The sequence below is a fragment of the Protopterus annectens genome, chromosome 12.part0 (genome assembly GCF_019279795.1).
Source record: "Protopterus annectens isolate FY-2018-M chromosome 12.part0, PAN1.0, whole genome shotgun sequence".
Lineage (NCBI taxonomy): Eukaryota > Metazoa > Chordata > Ceratodontiformes > Protopteridae > Protopterus > Protopterus annectens.
In genome coordinates, this window is record NC_056746.1 from 192,745,117 (window position 1) to 192,769,267 (window position 24,151).

Below are 24,151 nucleotides of genomic sequence, written 5' to 3' on the forward strand. Positions count from 1 at the left end.
AAGTACAGGATTAAGGAAGATGTGAAATTCAGAATGGACATTACAACAGGAGGGTATGTAGTACTGAGAAATAAATTAGTAGTAATGAAAACATGGAATATTATATCCAAATTGAAAAATAAAAAGGTCATAGCCCTGATGTAATTACAAAAAAGTGATACAGACAAGCATCAGATTGGCAGGGTATGAAACGAGAGATGTATACAGAAAACATGGACTTTCCAAGATCATGCAGAGAGAGTACAACTGTCCCTATTTATAAAAAAGGCAGCAAAACAGATCTGAATAACTATTATTCTAAAACATAACTACACTCTTCACTGAAGATGTTTACTACTACCATAATGTAACAGCTTAAAGAAGATATTAATAAAAGAAGTTCATTCCAATACCAGTTTGCTTATGTAAATCAAAGCTAGGTTACTGAAATGTGTCATCTTTTAAAACATTTAGTTGAAAAATATGCTGAACTTAGGAATCACATGTTATTTGCTTCATTTATAGACTTAGAAACTGTGCTTGTGACAGAAATAGAAAAAAACTATGGGGAATAATGAAAGAAATGCTTTTTTTCATCAAATGTAATAGCAGTGATTAAAGAATTATACAACAGAAATTAAACCAGAGTAAGAATGTCCCAGACAGGACAGTATACACATTATCTGGATATTAAAAAGGGAGAAAGGCAGGGTTGCTTAATAGCACCATGTCTCTCTATGATATAAATAGATGCTATCTTGAAATAGATCATAATGAAAAAAGAGTATATACAAAATATATTTTGCAGGGAAACAAGTCCTCATGCCCTCTTACTTATCTGTATTAACTCCAGAGTCGTACAGCCATAGGGAAAAGCGAAACATACTGAAAGGCTAAAAACTTGCATATACAACTGCAATCTTACAGTGTAGCTGAATAATGAAATACAGTTTCAGAACCTGCATACCATGGAATCTGGGATCACAAAAAGTGACTTCAATATGTTAGGATATGTCACTACATTAAAAAGCAGGGCACATGTTTTCAATACCAGGTACAGATTTCTAATGGTCTGATGTCAAAATAGTGCATTCATCTGCAAACTACTTCATTATTGCTTCACTGCCCTTTAATTCCACGCCCATTAGAAAAAGAAAGTTTCTTACTGTTCAGGTCAGGATGTTGACAATCTTCAGGAGCAATAAAAGGGGTAAAGGTCATTATTGCCTAATACCTCTTTTTAATGAAAACGGGACATAAACCAAATGTTTTCTGCAAACAGAAACAACAGGATGGCCATATGTGGCCTTAACTCCAGTTATGCATTCCTCATCGAATTTACACCATTATCAAAACTTTCCAGGAGGAAAGACCACTGAACAATATTGAAGACTTATTTTGACAGTCTTGTTAACTGGGGAGATGGACTGGTGATTAGACTCTTTTCAGATACAACCCAGGCTTCAAATGGAACACAACAACAATAACACAATATGGTTGACAGTACATGCAATAATTCACAAATAAAATGTAGACATTATTTTGCATAATAGGGTTTCAAATGCATTTGAAAATAAACAGATACAATTCGGAATTTACTTCTGTAGAATGCTAAACAGAATCATAAGACAAAGCAATATGTCAGAGTTAAATAGGTACTTTTCTGTTATCGGGGCAACAGATATAATGAGCAGTTGCAATGTTAGCACGTGGTGGAAATTATCACACCACTGGCACTGATGTATATACAAAATCATCGCCTTAACAAACCACACCAGTCTGGTTTCTCTTAATTGCTAATGTAAGTGCAGTAAACTAAACACGATTTGCAAGTATCCTCACACAAAAACAAAATCCTTCCCTTCCTGCCACTTTATTTCATTATGCCTAAATGGCACTTGTAAAACTCTGGGCCCTGGAATTTAAACGCAGGGGTGAAGTTTTCGCATACACAGCATAAGATAGCAACTTCCGGATATTTGAAACTTCCTAAACTTTCGGAAAACACAAGCATGCAGTACTTACATTATGTGTCAGTTTATAATACAAGTTACAAGTGTGTGGCAGGCAGTTAAAGAATAGATAGATAAGCTTAGTTTTAGTCTGCTGGTTAAAAGTCGTGAGGCCATTCTTTCACCACTGTCACTAAATGGCCAAAATAAGAAACATTAAGGCAGACAACTTCCCTTTTGCCTCTAGTCACTTTGCTTGCTGGGCTAGGTTAATCAGCAACAGTGAGATAAAAAAACTGCCAAATGTATCCCTGAAAGCGGGATATGAGACTTGCGTCACCCCTAGGCTTTGGTACTAGGATCTGCGCCCTTTCTCTGACAATGAAGTTATCTACTTCTTGTGTAATGCATGTGGCTTAAACATACCTCACTTTGAGTCTTAAAAAGTGCGTGCTCCTCACTGTTCCACATCGAAAGGGTCTCTCACACTTTAGTGTTAAGATTTTTTCTAATATCCATGGTAAATAATGCTGCATTATATTAATTAAAAGGTACATCAGCGCCAGTGGTGTGATCATTTCCACATGCTAACATTGCAACTGCTCATTATACCCATTGCCCCGATAATGGAAAAGTACCATTAAGTAAGATGCAATACGCAGTTTGGGTAGACGAAATAGCAGTTGTCCATGATCTCTCAGACACTTGCATTCATTTTCAGGAAAAAGTTATTTTGGCTTACTCTAAAACCTTCCAATTTAAATGATCACAAGCATCAGTTGGTAGCTGATTCCAGCATGCCAGAGCAATATTTTAAATTCTATTGGTACCATTAGCATGGAGACTTAATATGAGAATAAATCGGGAAATGTCTGTAAGAACAATAACAAGGTCTGTACTTGTCCATTTACCTACAAAACCTGTCTGGCCTCTATCAATTAAGTGGTGGATTATGCACTTTACTTCAGGGATACAGCATAACAGTGCCAGACACTTTAACAGACCACAATGCTTTGCCAGAGATGGTCTGCACCTGTCGCCCCTGGGATTCAGGTTACTGGCTAAGGCTCTTGCCACCCCTATAGTGCCTTTTGTAGGCAAAGTTCAAAGGACAAAACCACCACCGTAACAGGTACAAGCATGCAAAATCTAAAGGTAATGCTACTCAATGCTAGAAGTCTAAACCTCAAAATGCACTCTGTCGAGGCACTCCTAAAAATGGAGAACATCGATATCTGTGCAGTAACTGAGACCTGGTTCAAGGCTCTAGAGAGCACCCCTGCAATACCAGGCTACAACTCTTACCACACTTTTCGGCCACCAAACCAGGACCAGAACACTAAAGGTGGAGGAGTGTCAATATTCACCAAGGATATTCACACCACCAGGCTAGTTGCCCAACACAATGCATCTGAAATTCTCCATGTGCAACTAACACTAGAAAAGACTGCAATCCAAACTGTAGCTTGCTACAGATCCCCCACCATACCCCAAGATTCTCACTACACCTTTCTAAACATACTGGAAAATATTAAGATAGAACCAAACACCCTAATACTGGGTGATTTTAACTACCCTGCCATTAACTGGGAAAACTACTCATGTACCAACACCTTTGCCCAACGGTTCTTGGAATTCATAAATTCCAATGCCCTGGATCAACTAATCCATAGTCCCACCAGGAGCTCCAATATCCTAGACCTGGTCATTACCAACATGGGAAATCGATGCTCCACCCCTATGGTCACCCCCCCATTAGTCAGGTTTGACCATAAGCTAATCACCCTTAACATCCACATCCCACTCCCACCCCCCAGTAAGGAAACCTCCATAAAAAACTTCTCCAAAGCCAACTTCATACTACTCAAGTCAGAAGTGACAAACTTCATGACACCCATGCAGACGGGAACTGAAAGTTCAACTGCTGAATCCTACACTAAGGCACTGTACGAGCACATCCACTCATGCATGAATCGTGCCATCCCAAATAGAACCAAGATGCTCTCATCTAAAAAAAAGGAAGCCAATCTGGTGGTCCCCTGCCATAAACAAACTTTACAACGAAAGGAAGAAACTGTTGCAGAAAAGACGAAAATCCCAGGATGCAAAAAATTCCCTTACCAGCCTCAGTAAGAAACTGAGATCCCTCATAAAATCCACCAAAGCTAGTTACGAAAATAAAATTGCCAAAGATTCCAAAGACAACCACAAGGCATTCTATAATTATGTCAAGAATCTAAATGGCAATGCTCAGATCTGCTCTGAGCTAAAACAGAATAGCATTAAATATACTGATCCCAAGGATATTGCCAATATCCTGGCAGAGCGATTCAGTGCCAACTTCACCCCCCTCTCACCCCCTAAATGGCCCATCTCAATACCGGAAGATTGCCAAATTCCGGTAATAATGGCCACACAGGTAAAAAACACACTCTCCAAAGCTAAGAATACTGCATCCATGGGACCAGATGACATCCTGGGCTGTGTACTACATGAACTACAATATGAACTGGCACCTCACCTAAGTGTCATGTTTAATCATAGCCTCACCTCAGGCTTCGTGCCCACTGAGTGGCGCAGAGCTACAGTTATCCCACTCCACAAGGGGGGGATCTACCTTGGATCCCGGAAACTACTGTCCCATCAGTCTGACAAGCCTTATCTGAAAGGCCATGGAGTGTATTATCATGGAACTTATAAACAAAGACATTGGCAACCTTCAAACACTGGACCCCACCCAGTTTGGGTTCGTGAAGGGCTGATCTTGTCTCCTGAACCTGACTGACTTCTTCAAATCAGTCACCAGAGCCATGGACAAGGGTAAGGTGGTCCACACAGCCTATCTAGACCTTCCCAAGGCCTTTGACACCACCCCCCACTCTGGAATCATAGATAAACTTACTAAGCTGGGCATTAATCTCTACGTCACCCAATGGGTTGCTAACTGGCTTACTGACAGAACCCACACTGTAAAAGTAGCCGACTCCAAATCCAACTCCAGACAAGTGACAAGTGGAGTACCTCAGGGTTCAGTCCTGGGCCTGCTCTTGTTTGGCATCTACTTCTCTGAAGTACAGGCCAACACTAAGGGACTCCGACTAACAAAGTTCGCAGATGACTGCAAACTGGGAGCCATAACTGAATCCCCAAATGATGTGGATACTCTACAAAAGGGCCTTACAGAAACAGATGCTTGGTACCAGAGCCATGGGCTTAAGCTCAATGCCAAGAAATGTATAGATATCCCCTTTGGGAAAAAACATGCATCCGTGAATTACAATATAGGTGGCAGTACACTAAACACCGAAAGTGTGATAAGAGACTTAGGGACACAGGTGGACAGTAGTCTCACCTTCGATAACTACATCGCCACAACAGTCAGGAAATCCTTCTATGTGGCACACCTCATCACTATGGGCTCTTCATCCAGAAAAAAGGAGGTCATTGTCCCACTGTACTCATCCCTCATTAGACCCATTATAGAATACAACATCCCCGTTTGGTATGTACCTCTCAAGACATCTGCAACAACTGGAAAGGCCGCAGAAATATCTCACTAAAAGAATCACAGGCCTAAAGCAGATGCCCTATGCTGACCACCTTAAAAAACTCCAGCTATACTCTGTCGCATATCGTCTACTCAGAGGCGATCCCTGCTTAACATACAATGCCATTTCAAACCCAGAGCTGTTGGACATGCTACACTTAAAGAAATCCCAATCCCTCAGAGCCACACGCTCCAGGGATCTAAACCTTGTCATCACAATAAACAAAACATGCTGAAGGGATAGGTTCCTGATCCAGAGACTCCCCAGACTCTGGAATAGATTGCCCATACATGTCAAGCAGAGTGCCTCTTTGGCCCTCTTCAAAAGGAACCTTGACGATTGGATGGGAGAAAGGAAATTCACCCCGGGGATCACGTCAGTCGCCCTGCTAGACAGGGATCCAGGGAAGTAAATAGTGTAGGAAGAAATAGCCAGGGAATTGTTATGGCTAGGCTTGTATAGGCCCTAGGGCTGATAGCCTAGTACCAACCTATGAACGCTGCACATTCCTGGCCTATATGCTACATGCTATACATCTGTCCTCCAGTAGGCATCAGCATTGCAGTAGACCATTTTCTACCACCAGGATGGGCAAAGTGATGTTGAACACTCATTCTCACACTCTTCTGCTAGCACCGCCAGTTTAGGTCACTAATTGATCCAGGGCCATCTGGGGCACAGCCAAAGTTTCACACTTCTGCACTACACGACTGGATATACCATCAAAAATATTTCTTACATATTCATAGAAATCCACCTAATCAGACCTCACAGTCTCCAGTATTGTTGATGACTAGTATTAAGTATTTATGGCTTGTTTGGAGCCAGGAGCTGAATAAGAACAAACCACACAGAATGTCCACAGAAAAGCTGTCCCTCCCTGCAGCCTTTAGCAGTACCTGACTTTAGATCACTTGACTGAAGACGGATTTATCAAGCAATATATGGATAGATCTGACACAAAGAAACAATAGTTTGCCACATACAGCATAAGTGCAATACAGTATAACCCACCCTAAGGAGGTAGGGTTCAAGAAAGTCTACTAACAGCACCACTATGACACGCCTCTAAACTTATATAACTAAAGCCACAACATGTGGACTTATGTCTGTCCACTAGCATTACTCCCACCAATGGACAAATTATCAGTGGAAATCCACTGAACCAGACATAATTCACTACTATAAGATTTGATGATGACTACTCCTCAACATCCCAGTTGGTCAGCTGTAGCACTGTATATGTACCATTTCTGAGGCTGAACAGCACTGGGTGTGATTCCCCTGGTTCACACATTATGCAGCCTCTACAGTGGTCTGTTTATATCTAGTATCATGGATGTTGGATACTTTATAAATACTACAAATGCTTAACAGTAGTGTGGTGTGATGTGAACAATTTACACAAGCTTGCCCATCCTGGCAGGAGTCAGCCAACTGCTCCCATGCAAGCACAGGACTGCATGTTTACAATGGCCACAGGCCTGATGGATTGTGCTTGGTAATCCTGAGCTGGTGATAGTAGCTCTCAGGAGATGTGGGTGTAAGAGTAAATATATATCACAGGTAAGAGCAGAAGGTGTTCCCACTGCAACACTGGTACCCACATCAACCACCAGTAGTGGGATTAGTGCCATGTAAAGAAAAAATTCTAGTGGCAGCATGCACGACTGGTTATGCGATTGTCCATTCAGTGAAAGAAGACTAACGGATAGCAAAATCAAATAGTTTGCTGTCAGCTGGGGAAAACTGATGGGAATCTTTTGATAAGCTGTAGTAGAGTTTGTATTGCTGTCATTTATACATGCCTGCATCCAACCACCTGTGTATGGGGCGGAACTCATTAAGCTGTGTCTGAATTCTCCATAGTGACAGCATCACAGTGTGCATTTGCTCACCTTTTTCAACACTGACTCGTGTGGCAGTGTAGCATAATTACTTCCTCTCTGTTTATCATACCAATTACTTTCTCTTTATATCTACTCAATCTATTCTTCTCATTCAAAAAATTAACAGCTACTCCAAATATCCTTGATCAAGACTATGAGAATACTCAGCTGTCCTCCAGGGCTAACACCCAGACCTTTAGTCAATCTACCTTCACTGTAAGGAATGAAGAACTTTGTTGCATTCTTTCCCACTACTCACGTGTGAGTTTGACTTTTAGTGTGTGAGTGTATTTGTGTGTGTGTGTATGTCAGGTAGAGCTACATGATACATATGTTTACTGAAATGACTGTAATTTTAACAGCAATTTTACTGCTAATTAGTTACAAGATAAATGAGTAAAATGTTTTGCACTACTATGTGGCAACAGGGTACTTATGTATTATCGCAACTAGATTTTTCACAGCAATAGCGGCTGCTGTCCGATCCTGAAATATCTTTGTAAACATTGTGAGAAAGTTGTTTTGTGTGTTTTTTTTACCACTACGTCTTCTTTTCTGGACTGTTATCAATTAAATGTCAGAAAAAAAGACTATTACTGCTTAGGTATGCTTCTTTATATCTTGGCTTACTGCCACTGTATTGCAATGGAACATGAGCATGCCGTATAGTACACTGAGAAGCTTAATAGTCACTTCGCACAAGTTAATTTTGAAAAGAACAATGGCAGTACAAAGGCTTCTGGTTTCCCTTGAAAGTCACTGACCATAACCCTCACAGTGACATATACAAAAAGGGGAAGTAGGTGTTCTGAAAATGTTTCCCTCAGTACACAGAGCTGTGTGTGTAAAACAATAACATCAGCACAGACAGTATACATTCATATTTATTTGTGCAGAACTAGGATGCTACAAGGGTTTGAGAACTACGATTTCATTAAAATATACATGCAATCTAAATGAAAACACTGATATGGAAATCATCCCAGTTATACCCTCAGATCTTCTGTCTTTCATCTGACAACAGCAGTTAAGGAAGAATACAGCCCAAATTATTACCGTTACTTGACAACATTTGCTGCCACGAAAAAAAAGGAACGTTCAGCGGGCGGACTTGCAAAAAGCAACATGCTGGTAGTAAAGTGCATACAGAGACAAGTACAGTAGTTTTTTTTTTTTTTTTACATTTCTTGGATCACACTCCCAAAACCAGCCTGCAGTGTGAAAGAAACCACAGTAGATAACTTCTGCAAAACATTAACAAGCACATGTCATGATCGAGAAACGGACGTTATTGCCGTGAAAAATCTGGTTGCGATAATACGTAAGTAACGGCAACAGTTTTACTTTGGCTCATATCATTGTCTTGTAATTTATATTCTCTTAACTCATCTGCATTTATTATTATTAACTAACATATCTATTCATATCGTTCACCTGATCTCCCACGTAAGAATCAAACTATAAGGAGCAAAACAAATACATGCAAGGACGTAGTGCATAATGTCTGTGTAAAAGATAACCATCTAGCATCAACTATCAAAAAATTGTCTTTCCTTAAACTGCAAATGTCAGCAATCTCTCTTCTCCTTTAAAGTTATTTATTTACTTTTAATTTGTTCCCTGTTGGTGCCGTACAGCCTCCGGTTGTTTTTGCAGTTTTCATGCTGCTTACCCGTTGGGTCCCCTGAATGCTTCTTCAGAATGCCCCAAACATGACCCATCATGGTGGGCCCCCAACTCCTCAGGAAGTTGACCTCAATGGTAGCTCATTTTGTGGCCCTGGGGAGTGAGGGATCCATTCTCATTATTCTTACCATTGCCAGAAAAATCCTCTTCTGGGACAGTAACTAGTGCAACGGCATCAGAGATATTGCCCCCCCCCAATCTAAGTGGATGACCAGTTAAGGTCCTGCTCTCCACCAAAGGTCACACAGACAATACGCTTCCCCAAGTACTTCCATGCTGTAGATCATGCAGGTGCCATCCACATTTTCTGGCTGTTCACATCTCATGCTCTTTCAGAAGGGAGTCTAACTCAGCCTATATTACCTGAGCTAGACATAATATTCTCCACAGGTCTTAGTGTTGGTTACCATCCAAAATTTTACATCCTGAAAATAAGTCACCCATTAACCGCAAAAGTGAATGAAACTCTTTTCCAATAGCTTTGAATAAACTTTTATGTGAAAAGATTTGAATTTATGTGAAGAACAGGGATAAGTTAAATTATGCTGCAGCACTGCATAAACAAACTGGTATGTGCTCTCATTTTTGATCAGTGAAGTGCTGCTTGCATCCCTGTAACTGTAAAGAAGGTAAGGATAGTCTGGATACAAAATAAATAAATACTGCAAGTCTTATAATTTCTTTGAAGTGACAAGAGTTCAGCAACAAATGAACAAGAGCTCCTACACTGAACGGAGAAATATGACTTCTCAGTGAGAGTATGTCGGATAGTCTAGCAATTGTCTAAGGGCTACAGATTTACTTAAAGCCCTGCAATTTACATTGCTTGCTTGGTTTGGAAAAAGTCAAAATGCACAAAGTAGCCTTCATTTAGTGACAATCAGGTCCATTTAGTGACAAAGAAAAAAAGGAGATGGTTTCTGGAAGCTAACAAACCAAGGACTCACATCTCACTGCAATTAAATAAAGAAAAAAACATGCTTTATCTCTGGGTTGAATCATATAAATGTCCTGTGGTGACAAGATGAAATGGGGAATAATTTTGGTGCCATTGACTACTTGCTTTCTTTCAGACAGATAACTAAGGAACCATGCAAGGGAGTACTGAGAAAGTCTTATGGAAGCAAGTTCAGACAGTAAATGCTGATGTGATACTGTGTTGAATGCTTTAGATAAGTTTAAAAACATTGTTGATGCAAGTCTGCCATTATATCAAAGTTGATTTATAGTAGTAGGAAAATGCAGCAAGACAGCGGTTGTACTCTGATGGGGTATTAAGCCATGCTATGTTTTGGAAAGTTACTGGAGCTGAGGTATTGTATAAGTTGTGTGCGGATACACTTTTCAATGATTTTTGAAAGTGAAGAGAGGATAGCTATGGGTCTATTCTTGTTAAAGTCAGTTGATGTACCTCCTTTGTGCAATGGAATAATACAGGAATGTTTCCAGATGGCAGAAACATATTTTTCAGATATACACCTACTTACCAGTATAGAAATGGGGAAACAATGACATCAGCAGCTATATTTTAGATTTTTTGATAGGAGTTTGTCAACATCTAGGGTGGTGGGTTTCAATTTAAGTAGCTTTTTATAGTAGAGGTACAGTGGATATAACAAGTGTACACATCCCTGTTAAAATGCCAGGTTTTTATGATATAAAAAAATGAGACCACAATAAATCATTTCAAAACTTTTCCCACCTTTAATGTGACCTAAAACCTGTACAATTCCATTAAAAAACAAACAAATCTGTTAGGGTAAAAAATATAAAAAAATAAAAAATCGTACAATAAGCTAAATGAGTAAGTGTGCATACTCTTAAACTAATACTTTGTTGAATCACCTTTTGATTTAATTACAACATTGTCTTCTTGGGTACACACCTACCATCAATTAAATGGACTCTGATTAACCCCAAATAAAGTTCAGCTGTCTTAGTAGGATTTTGCTGACATTTACTCATTTGCCTGCTACAGCAAAAGCCATGGTTCACAGAGAGCTTACAAAGCATCAAACGGATCTCATTGCTGAAAGGTATCAGTCAGGAGAAGGGTACAAAAAAATTTCTACAGCATTGGATATGCCATGAAACACATTGAAGACCATTATCAAAAAGTGGAGAAAATATGGGACAACAGTGACGTTTCAAAGAACTGGACATCCCTCCAAAATTGATGAAAAGACGAGAAGAAAACTGGTCAGAGAGGCTGCCAAGAGACCTACAGCAACACTGAAGGAGCTGCAGGAATTTCTGGCAAGTACTGTTTGTGTACTACATGTGACAACAATCTCCTGTATTCTCCATATGTCTGGGCTATGGGGTAGGGTTGCAAGACGGAAGCCTTTTCTTATACAGAAAAACATCCAGGCCCAGCTAAAATTTGCAAAATAATACATCAAGCTTCCCAAAAGCATGTGGGAAAATGTGTTATGGTCTGTTGAGACCAAGGTTGAACTCTTTGGCCACAATTCCAAAAGGTACGTTTGGAGCAAAAACAACACATCACCAAAAGAACACCATCCCCACGGTGAAGCATGATGGTGGCAGTATCATGCTTTGGGGTTGCTTTTCTTCAGCTGGAACTGGGGCTGTAGTAAAGGGGGAAGGAATTATGAACAGTTCCAAATACCTTTGGCTCAAAATCTTCAGGCATCTGCTAGAAAGCTGAAGATGAAGAGGAATGTCACTTTTCAACATGGCAATGACCCCAAGCATACATCCAAATCAACAAAAGAATGGCTTCACCAGAAGAAAATGAAAGTTTTGGAATGGCCCAGCTAGGGCCCAGACCTAAATCCAATAAAAAATCTGTGTGGTGACCTGAAGAGGTGCTGTGCACAAGAGATGCCCTTACAATCTGACAGATTTGGAACCCTTTTGCAAGGAAGACTGGGCAAATATTGCCAAGTCAAGATGTGCCATGCTGATAAGACTCCTACCCAAGAAGACTGAATGCTGTAATTAAATCAAAAGGTACTTCAGCAAAGTATTAGTTTAAAGGTGTGCACACTTATGCAACCAGCTTACTGTAAGTTTTTTATTTTTTATATTTTTCCCCTAACAATTTTTTAATTGAATTGTACAGGTTATAGGTCACATTAAAGTTGAGAAAAGTTCTGAAATTATTTATTGTGGTCTATTTTTTTTATATTACAAAAACCTTACATTTTAACAGGGATGTGTAAACTTTTTATATCCACTGTAGGTATGGAATGGGTATGGGATGATGTTGAAATGATAGCACAGATCTGGATTTGTTGACTGGACAGATAGACAAATGTCAGGGTTAAATGTTAAGTAAGGATAGTATGGTCTGTATAAAGTAGTTGTCAAAACTGGGAGAAGACTGATTCAGTGCAGTTACATGTTGTTAGGGAAGGAGAAGAAGTTTGGCCGGGGTGTATTAAGCTATTTAGGGATGACTAGAAAAGTTTAGGGTTTTTATGTTTGTGTTGAAACTCATAGGTTTGTTTATCTAGTTTGATATGAAATTCATTAAGGTTTTCTGAGGTGTCTAAATACCTGTATTGAGTGTTGAGTCTTATGCATGTTTACAGCTTTCTTTCAATGCTTTGTCATGTTCTAACATTTGTTGTCTTGTTTCCTAAGTTAGCCATGGTGCAGGGTTAGATTTGACTATTTTATTGCAGAATGAGGGTTAAGTTGTTAAGGATTTTTAGAAAAATGTCACTGAAGTGGGAAACTGCATAGTCTACGGGCACAGATTTTAGTACATTCCAATTATAGTGAGACAGTGTTTTAATGAAAGTGTCTTTATTGCTTTATTGAATTTTGTATTTGGTTGTATAGAATTTGTTTGTTCTGACTATTATAACTTCTAATAGCATATGTTGGCAGGTAATCACTTATGGTGTCTGGTTGTCATACAACTGCAATTACTTTGTCTGGTTTATTGGTGAGGACCTAGTCTAAGGTTGACTGCCTGCTAGAATTTTTGTCTATTCTAGTATGGGATGAAATTAATTGAGTAGAGCTATATAAATTTATGGATCCGGTTGGGGCAATACTGTTTATACGCTGCCAGTCTATGTTTAAGTCTCCTAGGATGAGGGTTTCCTATTAGACATTATGAGATATCCAAGTGAAGGAAATTTTTAGCAGTACAGTACTGATACTGTTACCTAGTGGGATGTCTAAAGCTGAGATACAGATTGTTTTTCTATTATTAATGTTTAGTGTTGCTAAAATGATCTCGGCATTGTTAAATTCTGGGATATCTTGTTTAAGTAGGGTTATACTCAAGGAGTTTTTATAGAGAATTGCAATATCTCCTGCTCACTTGTTTACTCTATCAATGCAGATTACATTAAATCCTGGAGGGGTGATGTCATTAATGGTTATCTCTGGTTTTAGCCATGTTTTTGTGGCAATGACTATATTATGAGAGTAGACAGTGAGATAGGCATGGATGTCATGGATTTTATTATACATGCTTCTCAGGTTCACATTTAGCAAGTGGAGGTTATGCTTTTAGGATAAATGTGTGTTAGTAGTGTGGGCATTAGCTGTGGTTTGGTCAGGGTAGAATTCCTGTTGGAAGGGGCCAGGGTTTAGGGGAATGTCTCCATTGATTGGGTGGTTCTTTTGTGTAGGAAAGTGTATAACCAAACAGGTTTTTGCTTTAGTACATTGGTGCATTGTTGGTTAGATAGTTTTGTTTTATATATTTACAGCTGAATAGATCTATGATGGATGAGTGATAGAGTGTTGGACATGTAAGGGAGAGTTGAGTTTGGGCTTGTTGGGTAGATGTGCATATGTGAGTGGGGCATATTTCTATATTGGGGAAGTTTGACAGTTGGTGAGACAGGCTAGAAAATAGAAGAGAGTGACTAGAAGACTGTTAGGTAATGTAATTTTAAATAGATTATGCAAAACTACTAGAAGGGTATACTGGATTAAAATGCTTGAGATGTAAGTAAGGATACGTTGATTTGTTTGGTAGGGTAGCAAAAGAGTGTGAATTATACCATGTCAGCTCCTAATCGGTCTGGATTATGAGTTGTGATTGGTTGTGGTTGTGAGGGTGAAGTTGTGGTTGTTTAAATCTACAGGCAGAGATGTGGGTGGGAAATGGAGGTAGGGCAGGTGAACTGAGTGCTGAGTGCCCCCCCCCCCGAGAATGTAACCTTATTTCAACAAAATAAATAATCTGTGGCACTGAAGGCAAGCTTTCCTGATAAAGCTAAACAGCTGTAATAAAGGTAGGCAAATGTACTGGCAAGTACAGTGTGTGAGAGAAGTATTAACAGGTGCTCTAACACAGCCAGGGAAAATTCAGAATTATTACGATCTTTCTGAATGGAAGGAGGAAGTGGGATTACTAAATGGCACTCAGGAGGATATGAAAAGCATACCACAGAGAACAATGAAGTGACAAGATGGTCTTTCAACCTGACAAGGGGAAAGACGACACTGTATCAAAGGTAAATAGTAGACAGAAAAGATCATGACAAAAAGACAACTTTTTTATAACAGGGAGAAATAAGAATTTTCATAACAGATAAGCTTAGATACTTTTGCAAAACTCCACTAAAGGCACAAAAAAAATCAAATTATTTTAAAGCCACAAAGCCCCACACATGGACAATACTATGTCTTAGGAATGCTTCCTGACAAGTAGACAGTACCAGAGGTAACACGTAGGAAAAAATACAAAAAGGCAGCTTTACATTAAAGAATGTTTAGAAACTGACTATCCAGAAAGTACAATGGGGAGGGAAAGCTTGCATCTGCTAGTTTACCAAGTCATACTCAAGGTACAGCACCATACAGGACGAACACTGTTAAAGAGAGGATAGGTGGGCTAAGATGTGAAATGAGGACAGAGGAAAAAATAACAAGAAACTGTTGCAAAATGAGTTCTGAGAGAACAGCTTTAATCAATTATGTCTTTCTGTTTACAATGTTAAAAATAATTTCATTTTATCTGTGCACATACCTATGAGTAGCCACTGGTTCTGGATGGGGCTGGTGCTGCCTTGAGGATATTTGACTTCAGTGGTTGGAGTAATCTGGCAGCCACTTCCTTCTCTTAAAGTGACACCATCAGTCATTGGGCCTTCAATACGAGCAAGAGTTATTCCTTGTGGCTAAAAGTGGAAACAAAAGACTATAATCATTACCTTTCATCTACACAGTACAGTCCTTTACTCAAAAGGATTCAGGAAGAATGGTAAAAAAGTACAGTTGCATGATTAACTCACCATAACAATAGCAACTCGATAAGAGGGAAGACAGCTGCTGCATAATTCCTTATTTGTGGGAATGAACTAAAGGCAGACATCTGGCCTTCCTGTCTGACTTCCAGAAATTATGTGGTTATTCCCTTTGAGCTGAATTACTACTCTCCTCCAGATGTGAATCTAATGTACACATTAAAATGAGAAGCTGCTTGTCCCATTATTCATTTTTTTTGGAAAAGCATCTGGAAGTATGCTCTAGCAAGGGCCACAGCTGGCCCCTGGTCTTCATTTTTCCCCAAACTCATGCTCCCTCCTTTACATAGTTAATGCAGTACTGGCAAAATGTCTCTTATCCTATCTAGGTTAGACACATGGAAAGAAGTCTGGATGGTTACAAAATCAATTTGGACATTATCGCATACCTATAGCCTCCAGTCACTGGAATGTTCATGCGTAGGAGAGGCAGCATAGACTGGGAGTTGGAAGAGGGGATCTGTACTGCAGTAGTCATCCCTCAACTTGAGTGCCTACTGCTGTAGTGAATTACTCAAACTATATTATGTTCACTGTAGGAATCACCACTGTAGTATAGTTCCTTATCCATGATAAAGGTACAAAGCATTACTGTGGATAAACCCTTAAAAAGCAGGCTGTATCATGACTTGCAAGAGGTAAAACATGTTCTGTTTTTTTGAGTGGAAGCCCAGTTTGTTGTACTGGAAAAGTGTCCATAGATTCTGCTTTTAAGAGGGTCAATGGTTTTGCCTGCATAAAATGCAGAGCAGGATGAGCAGAAGGCAATATAAACAACCCCCTTCATTTTCACAATTATAGTTCCCATTAACCGTAATCAGCTTTGGGTATCTTGTGACTGAACAGTGGGAGCCTTGTAAGGTCAATCTGCATTGCTTGCAGGCCCCACAACTTTTCATTCCCACATTTTTGGCATCACAAAATGAGCTAAATATAGCCTACCATGACATCAATATGATTTTGGAAGACATCTTTATCAATTTCAATCTGGGAGCTAAGATAAGGGAGTACTTTGCCCTACATTTTATGTAGGCAAAACCATTGGCCCTCTTAAAACCAGAGTCTGTCAACACTTATATGCTATGAAAAAAGCACAAACTACAAATTCTCATTTTAAGCATTCTAGAGTATGCAAAGATTTTAGGAATTTTGTTTTTACAATTTTGGAAAAAGTTCCAGTGGCTATTAGGGGTGGAGACGGGGAACACTGTCTATGTCAATGTATCAAGCCTGGATAACTCGAATGTGTAAAAATCTGTTAACCAGTTTACTGTGTAATTTAATTTAATCCTGACTTGTGCTCAGGACTAACTTTAACCTGTGGAACTTGTTTAACTTGCTTACTTATGTAATCTCTGTAAATAATCTGTTTGTAATATGTAATGCTGGTATTATGTAATGCTGTATCTGCTTACCCTTGGAGCTTTTCTCCCCGGGCCTCCGCTGAAAATGGACATGCATCCAGTCGGACTATCCCGGTCAACAAATGTAAAATAAATAAATAAATAAATAAATAAAAATAAATAAAACTTTGATTAGAACAACATGAGTTTTTTTGTCAGTTATTACTTAATGCAACAGTTGTTTCAGATATTAATAATTTTGTTAGCATTAAACCCATTCTAAAAGGTAAGGCTGCTATTACTTGATTTTCTACTCTGGATGCAGTATGTATACTTGTTTAATTTCTTTGGTATTTTTCCTCAAGTGAACTTTTTAATAACAATTTTTACTAAACCTGGTATGGTTTTTACAATTTCATATTGAAGGCTGTTATTTGAATGTATTTTTATCTATTTGTATTTATGCATGCTTTTTGTCCTTTTTGTGGTATGTCTCTTTAAGAATTCTCATTAAGAATGTAGTTTCGCTCCCTTGAGGCCTTTTAAATGGAGTAAACCAGCTTTACAACGGTTTCTGAAGAAGTTCTGTATGTTTTAGAACACAAGCACTTACACTTCATTAAAATGGTGGCATTCTGTGCGGCGTTTTTGGTTTTTTACATAGTTACTTAAAACATTGTTTTGTGGAAGTTGTTTTTGTTTTTTAGATATATAATTTATGGTTTGCATTTAACTAAATTAATGTGCACACAAAATACTCACAGTATTGCTATCATTACTATTATTATTATTATAATATTATTATTTTATTTGGAAAAGCATCTCAAAGCATGTTCTGGAAAGGGTCATGCCTTCCCCCTGGTCTTCAGTATGCAAAGTCCATGATGACCTTATTCCCAAATCCAATCCCCCCATCCCTTTCAACAAACTCTTAAGTACCAAAACAGCTCCTTCAAGTAACACCTCCCATCTTAGTAAAAATATAAATGATACCACTTCCAGCTTGTAATGTTACAATTTCACTTAACCTCAACCAGTATAAATAAACAAAATGCTCCAATGAAATTATTCCCCTCTCCCCTTCTGGCAATGAAAAAACAGTAACATCAAACTATCAGTCCTTAGGTATATCGGTTAATGTATAACAAAAAACTTCCGACTCTCCACGTAACAAATTTTTACTTTTTATTGTTAAAACAAACAGAAGGTAAGCGCTTTCGCGTATGCTACCATACGCTTCATCAGACAATTTAAATGTACTAACATCAGGAAATTTATAGGGAGGCTCAGCCAATAGACAAATGCATTGAATTAATCAATTAACCACAAAAATGATTGGAAAAAATCCAAACCTTAAAACATTCAGAAATTTAAAGAAGAACTGTATTTAAAAACTGCTGATTTAAAAGTTCAAGTTAAAAATGTATGGGCAGTGAAACGCATGAATCAACCATGCATACATAAAATAGAATGAGATGAAGTAAAACGAACTCTACATAACACTTCAAAAATATATTCAAAAAATCATTGCAACGGAATAACTGTCTCTTATTCTGAATGTGATGCTTCAAAGGCATTCAACGGTTCATTACAACCGAGTAAGTGTTTCTTATATTAGACACATACTAATGCAAAAAGGCAGCCAAACTAACATTTAATGCAAATTCTACTGGCATAAGTCATTAGAAAACTTATGGGACAGTTATAACTCACTTAACATATATGAGTGTATGCTATACTCCTCAAAGAACCTTTAGGACAACTTTTGCTAGTGTGTGCCAGAGTTCCATTGAAAAATGCTTGATATAAATATGTAAACTAATAATCAGACAACTATGTAGATGAATAAATAAATATATATGCATGTAAGTGTATAAATATAAATAAATACATAAATAAGTAAATAAATAAATAAGTATGTATAGATAATTTATAATTTAATTCAATGTAAATATATAGATATGTAAATATAAATATATAAATATGGTTAGCATATATGAATTTAATTAAAAATTCACTATCACTAAAATCTATTGTATGGTGAAATAAGAAAATTTTAAAATAATGTCAAAGGGCCATAATAACTTATTAAATAATCAATATGAAATATAAAAATGGAAATATATAAGTTGCATATTAAAAACTATTTTACACATAGATCTATTAATTTATCAATAAAATGGGAAGAGGAGAGGCTCTATAAAATTCTTATGTCATATGGATGACCAATGTGTCAAAGTCATAACACCATATATCATAAAGGCAGTTGTATGCAATTCAGAGCTCATAAACACAAAGTTGGACACTATAATGAAGGAAAAAAGGGGAAAAAATATATATACAAGGAAAAAATACAAAAAATTATTATTAACGACTGAACTAATGAATGGGTATGACTAGAAACTGCTAACAAACCTATCTGTTCTACATTAAATAATATCATCTTCAATTATTAAGAAATGATCTAATGGTGATGTAATTATTCAGACCTGGAGGGTAATGACCTCTCAGTTTAAGTATCCATTTCAGTTCATTTAGCTCTATCTGATTTAAATAGTCACCACCTCTATCTGTAGCTTCTACCACTTGCAACACCCTGAATACAAAGGAATGCGATGGATTAGAAATCACATGCTTAGCCAAGGCATTCAACTCATTTTTCTTTTTTATATCATATTGATGATTATATATCCTATTCTTGAGTTTCCTTTTGGTAAGGCCTATATAGAATACATTGCAATGTTCGCATGTAGCTAGATAAATTAAGCCAGAGGTGTCACAAGTGGCTCTAAATCTAGGTGTAAAAGTGAAGTCAAGTTCCGGATGCACAAAATCTTGACTTTTAGTTATGAACTTGCAATAATTACAATTGTGACATGGATACGTTCCAGGAAATTCATTAGTGCCCAACTTATTGTGTAACAGTCTTGGCTTTCTATCACATAACAAAGATTTTAGATTTTTGTTGCTCCTGTAGACTATATGAGGAGAGTTGCCTAGTATTTTTTTGGTGGGTTCATCCAACATTAAGACCCTCCAATTATTAACTAGTATTCTCTTAATGTTCATGAAATCGTTGGTGTATGTCGTAATGAAAGAAACTCTGTCAGTATGATTAAATTTATAGGCAGTGTTCGTGAAATTAACAGCCTGGTAATCAGTTCTAAATTCATATGAAGTCAGAGATTCTAAAGGCAAAACGTTGTTTCTGACTTCCATAACTAAGTCATGATTATACCCTCTTGCTAGGAACATGTCCATCATTTTATCAGCTTCTCTGTTCAAATCATTCTTATCAAGGCATATTTTACTTAGTCTAACAAATTGACTTTTCAAGATACCTTTAAATGTATGACGAGGATGCATGCTGTCGTATTTCAGAATAGTATTCCTCCAGCATTCTTTCTTAAACAGTGTGGTTATTAGTCTTCCTCCTCTAATATTTATACTTACATCTAAAAAGTTAACCGATGAATAGGAAGTTTCAACTGAAAACCTCAAAAAAGTAGTAGTGGTTTCTAAATGAATTTTAAAATCATGAAATTCTTTAACAGAGCCATCCCAAACGATCAAAATATCATCAACAAAACGTTTGTACAGCACAACTTTGTGAAATGAAGGGTGTGTAAAAACATTATTCAACTCCCAGTGATGTACAACTAGATTTGCATACGTGTTTGCACATGGGGTTCCCATGGCCACACCACAGGACTGAAGATAAAGTTTGTCCCTAAAGGCAAACACATTGTTGCTTAATACCATATCCAATAGTTGACATAACATGATATCGGTTAATGTGACTTTCTCCTTAAACAACTACATCTATTATCCTACTGAACCAATAGTTAAATAATGGATGCCTTCTTTCCCATTTCCTTTAATCCAATATTACAATACCTTCTACCCTTCCATTTACTCTATCCCACATTCTTCTTTACTGCCCAATGCTCAACCATTTAAATCAGTCCTCCAGTCTTTCTGAACCCAGCCCACAGCTTCCTCACCCTAGATCTTTGCTGCCCAAATTCCTATATTCCCCCATGTCCATCCTTTAGCTACCTCTCTGTTTATACCCCCACTATAAAACAAAGTTCTGCTTTCTCACCTTTTTCAGCTCCTTCTCTTCCTCCACCACAGATAAGCAAACTCCTAACCCCTGCTATTATTTAACTTTTCCCGTACCTTTATTATCCTTTTCACACATCCTCATCATTATACTCTCCCACCACATGCAAATGATTCTCTCCACCATCCATACACCTCTCACATTGATCTTTCAGCCACTATCCCTCTCTTGTTACCCTAACATGAGTTATGCACCATCTATACAACAGAAGCCAATGTATATACCCATTGCCACCCCCCACTTCTTGAGATTGTCATCTCCTCCTCTTGAAAGCCATTCTCCAACCAAAAGCTACTGTCTTTACTCCAACACTCTTTAGTTTCTCTGCAAGTCCCCTGCCCTGTTTTTCACTCAACAACTTGTATATTACCCCTGTCCTCATCTTTTTTTTTTTTTTTTTTAACTTTAAGCCAGTCTGCCTTTCCCTCCCAACTTTTCTTCCTCTTAACTGTTCTCCCAAGAGTTCCTGTTAACAGTTCCTTAATCTTTCCCACCACTCTCACATACATCACCTATTCTCCCTCATTTAAACAGAAAAATTCCTTTGCCTCTATGAAATACTTAAGCATCAACAGCCCCTATCATTCTCATTATATCATTAAAGCCCTCACCTTAATCACCCCTTCCAGGCCCATCAGCACAGCACCTTACACAAGTCCCCCACCCCACACCTTCAACAAACTACTAAGCAGCAAATCCATCCTTTCGATTCCCATCTATTACTTTTCCAACATATTCCTTTGCCATTTTATTTGTAGTTTTCTCTATAGAAACTTAACTACCTGATTTTCCAGTTCACCCTCCTCAAACCCAAGACCCCTGCCACCATACTCTACATCTGTCACATACCACTTCATATATTCCAAAATACAGAATGTCTCACCCCTTCTCCTCTATCTAGTCTCATTCCATCCTCTCTAATACTACCTCTCCTCTTGCTCCATTCAAATCAATCACACAGTTTCTGAAGATCATTCAATTTTTTACCTTGTCAACTAATCCCTGTGTACCTTGCCATGTATAATACATGCAGCAAAATCATACTTCGTTTCATCTCTGTCTTCCTCTTCAGTGTATTTATTATACTTACCTATCAGGTAAATACCTCACTGTCTCCCTCAAACCTTTCCAGTTTTTAGCCTTTATCTCTTATACTTATCCATATACCTGTAATGCCAAGTACTTTCTCCCCCTCCACCTTAGGCAGATCTATCCTCCCCCTTCTCACCCACCAAAGGCTGCAGGATAATAGGTTTCTTTGGTGGAAGCCCAAACTAGATCCTTCCACAAATCTTATAAAAAAACAGAACCTCCAGCAGCTGTCACTCAACTATGTTTAACAATATCATACAGTCATCTGCAAAACAGGAAATTGCTTTGGCCTTTCATCTTAATTCTAATCCTATGCACCAAATGTTTCTTTTTTTTTATAATTAGAAAATAAACCTCCTGAGGTAATAGACACCCTTGTCAAGTCCCTCTTCCCATCTCTGCTTTATCTGATCTGCTCCATTCAAGAAAACGTTTTACTGACAGTCTCTATATAATGGCTTCACCTCACTAAGCCACTTACCTTCTCCTACCACTTGCCTCAAAACTCAAGCATATGTGACCATCCAACTCTGTCAAAAGCATTTTGTATGTCCATTGTCACCACCCCTGCTCATCCCTTCCCTTACTTATTCATTTATTTGTTCACTGAGGTAAAGCACTGATTCACATGGAACTTACTCAGACTCAGACCGGCAGTGCTGTCTGATTAAGTGACTTGTTCAAAGTCACACAGATGGGCACATGCAGCCTGACAGAATCAAGCCTTGCAACACATGAAGTAGCTCATTAACAGCTCAGAGCCTTAATCCTCTGCACCAGTTGCCAGCCATCCCTGCCCAACTTGCAAAATTTAACAAGTTTCTTCAATGATCTGCTGACAGCCACCCCTTCACAAGTCCCACTTTTTCCCTTGTATCAGTTTAGGTAAGAAGTCTCTCAAGCCTCGTCATCAGCACCCAAGCAGAAAGCTCCACATCCACACTGTATTACAAAATTGGTCAACAACTTTCGCTTTGCCCTTTTACAACATTTTTAGAGTTACTTCCCACACTGAATCTGGCATTTTCCTGTTCTCCATAATCTCATTAAACAGATCTGTTAGAGCATCCTTAATCTTCAAATCTACTCATTTATAAATATCTGCAGGATATTCATCTAGTCCTTCTACTTCTCCACATTTTAAATATTTAATAGCTTCTGTAACTTCTCCTACCCATATTTATCCATTCTTAGCCTCTCTATCTCTCTCTGTATCTCTCACACATGCACATACAACCCAACACCTCATCTTTATATTCACTATATCCATTCTCTTTCCCTTCCCTTCCTGCATATAATTTTAGTAGGACTCTTGCCCCAATATCCGTACAGTTATTTACTTGGTAACCATCCTCTAACCTAATGGCTTGCACCAATTTTTTTTCCTCCAATCCTTTAACTTCCAGCTTAACACCTTACTATCTACTTCCCCTTAGCCCCACTGCATTGTTCCCCTTCAAGTTAATCTGATTTCTGCTTTGATATCTCCCATCTTCTTAATTTGTGTCCTCAACCCAATGATATTCTCTTCCAAGGCATCCCTACATATTTAATGCAATTCTGCCATTCCCTCAACCTATTCTCCACTTCTGTCACACTAATCTCCATCTCCCTCTTCACTAGTTTCCCCTCTTCACCATTACTCTCCCTCTCTATACAGCTTTAACTCCACCCCAACTTCTCCCTCCAATCTTGCCTTAATCACTCCTATTCTCCTCCACCACCTTTCCCACAGTTTCCTGAAGACATTTTATTTGTACTTCATTCTTCCAGTGTCATGGATTCCATCTCCATCCCCTTTCTACTGCATCTTCTACTTGCCACTTGGCCACAATTATGATATGGCAACTCCTTTTCCATTATCTTAACATCCATTTCCCTTTTCAGATTCCTATCCACCAAATTATTGTCTATCCTACTTGTGTACCTTTCTTTGTCACTTGAAAATGTATAGTCCCATCTCCCCCTCCAGACAGCCACCAAATTCAAAGCAACCATCCCTACTCACAGCACTTTCTGACTTGTCCTACAAAATTCACATGTACCAAAAAGTCTGTCTCCCCATTTATGATACCACAATGAAATCCCTGCTAACAGTATCCATTCCTCCAATGTATTATATGTTCATTAATCTTTCTCCAAGCAGACTTTGATCATTCTTTCCTTCTTCTGACTTACAATTCTGATACCTTCAAGTGCAATGTTACAGACATTAGGAACAGGAAGCTCTGTGGGAAACATGCATGTTGCAATTCTGAAAGGGGTATCTTGACAAAAACTTAAAGACTGGCCCT

The 24,151-nt window shown here is 38.3% G+C and overlaps 1 protein-coding gene across 1 annotated transcript in view; it reads right to left on the reverse strand.

Moving 5' to 3' along the window:
* The window catches only part of ERN2 (endoplasmic reticulum to nucleus signaling 2), an 886,535-nt gene that overhangs the window by 331,682 nt on the left and 530,702 nt on the right, over window positions 1–24,151 (reverse strand). Inside the window, exon 10 of the mRNA XM_044089233.1 lies at window positions 15,020–15,170. Coding sequence (XP_043945168.1) covers window positions 15,020–15,170 — 151 coding nt within the window. The remainder of the gene's footprint in view (window positions 1–15,019; window positions 15,171–24,151) is intronic.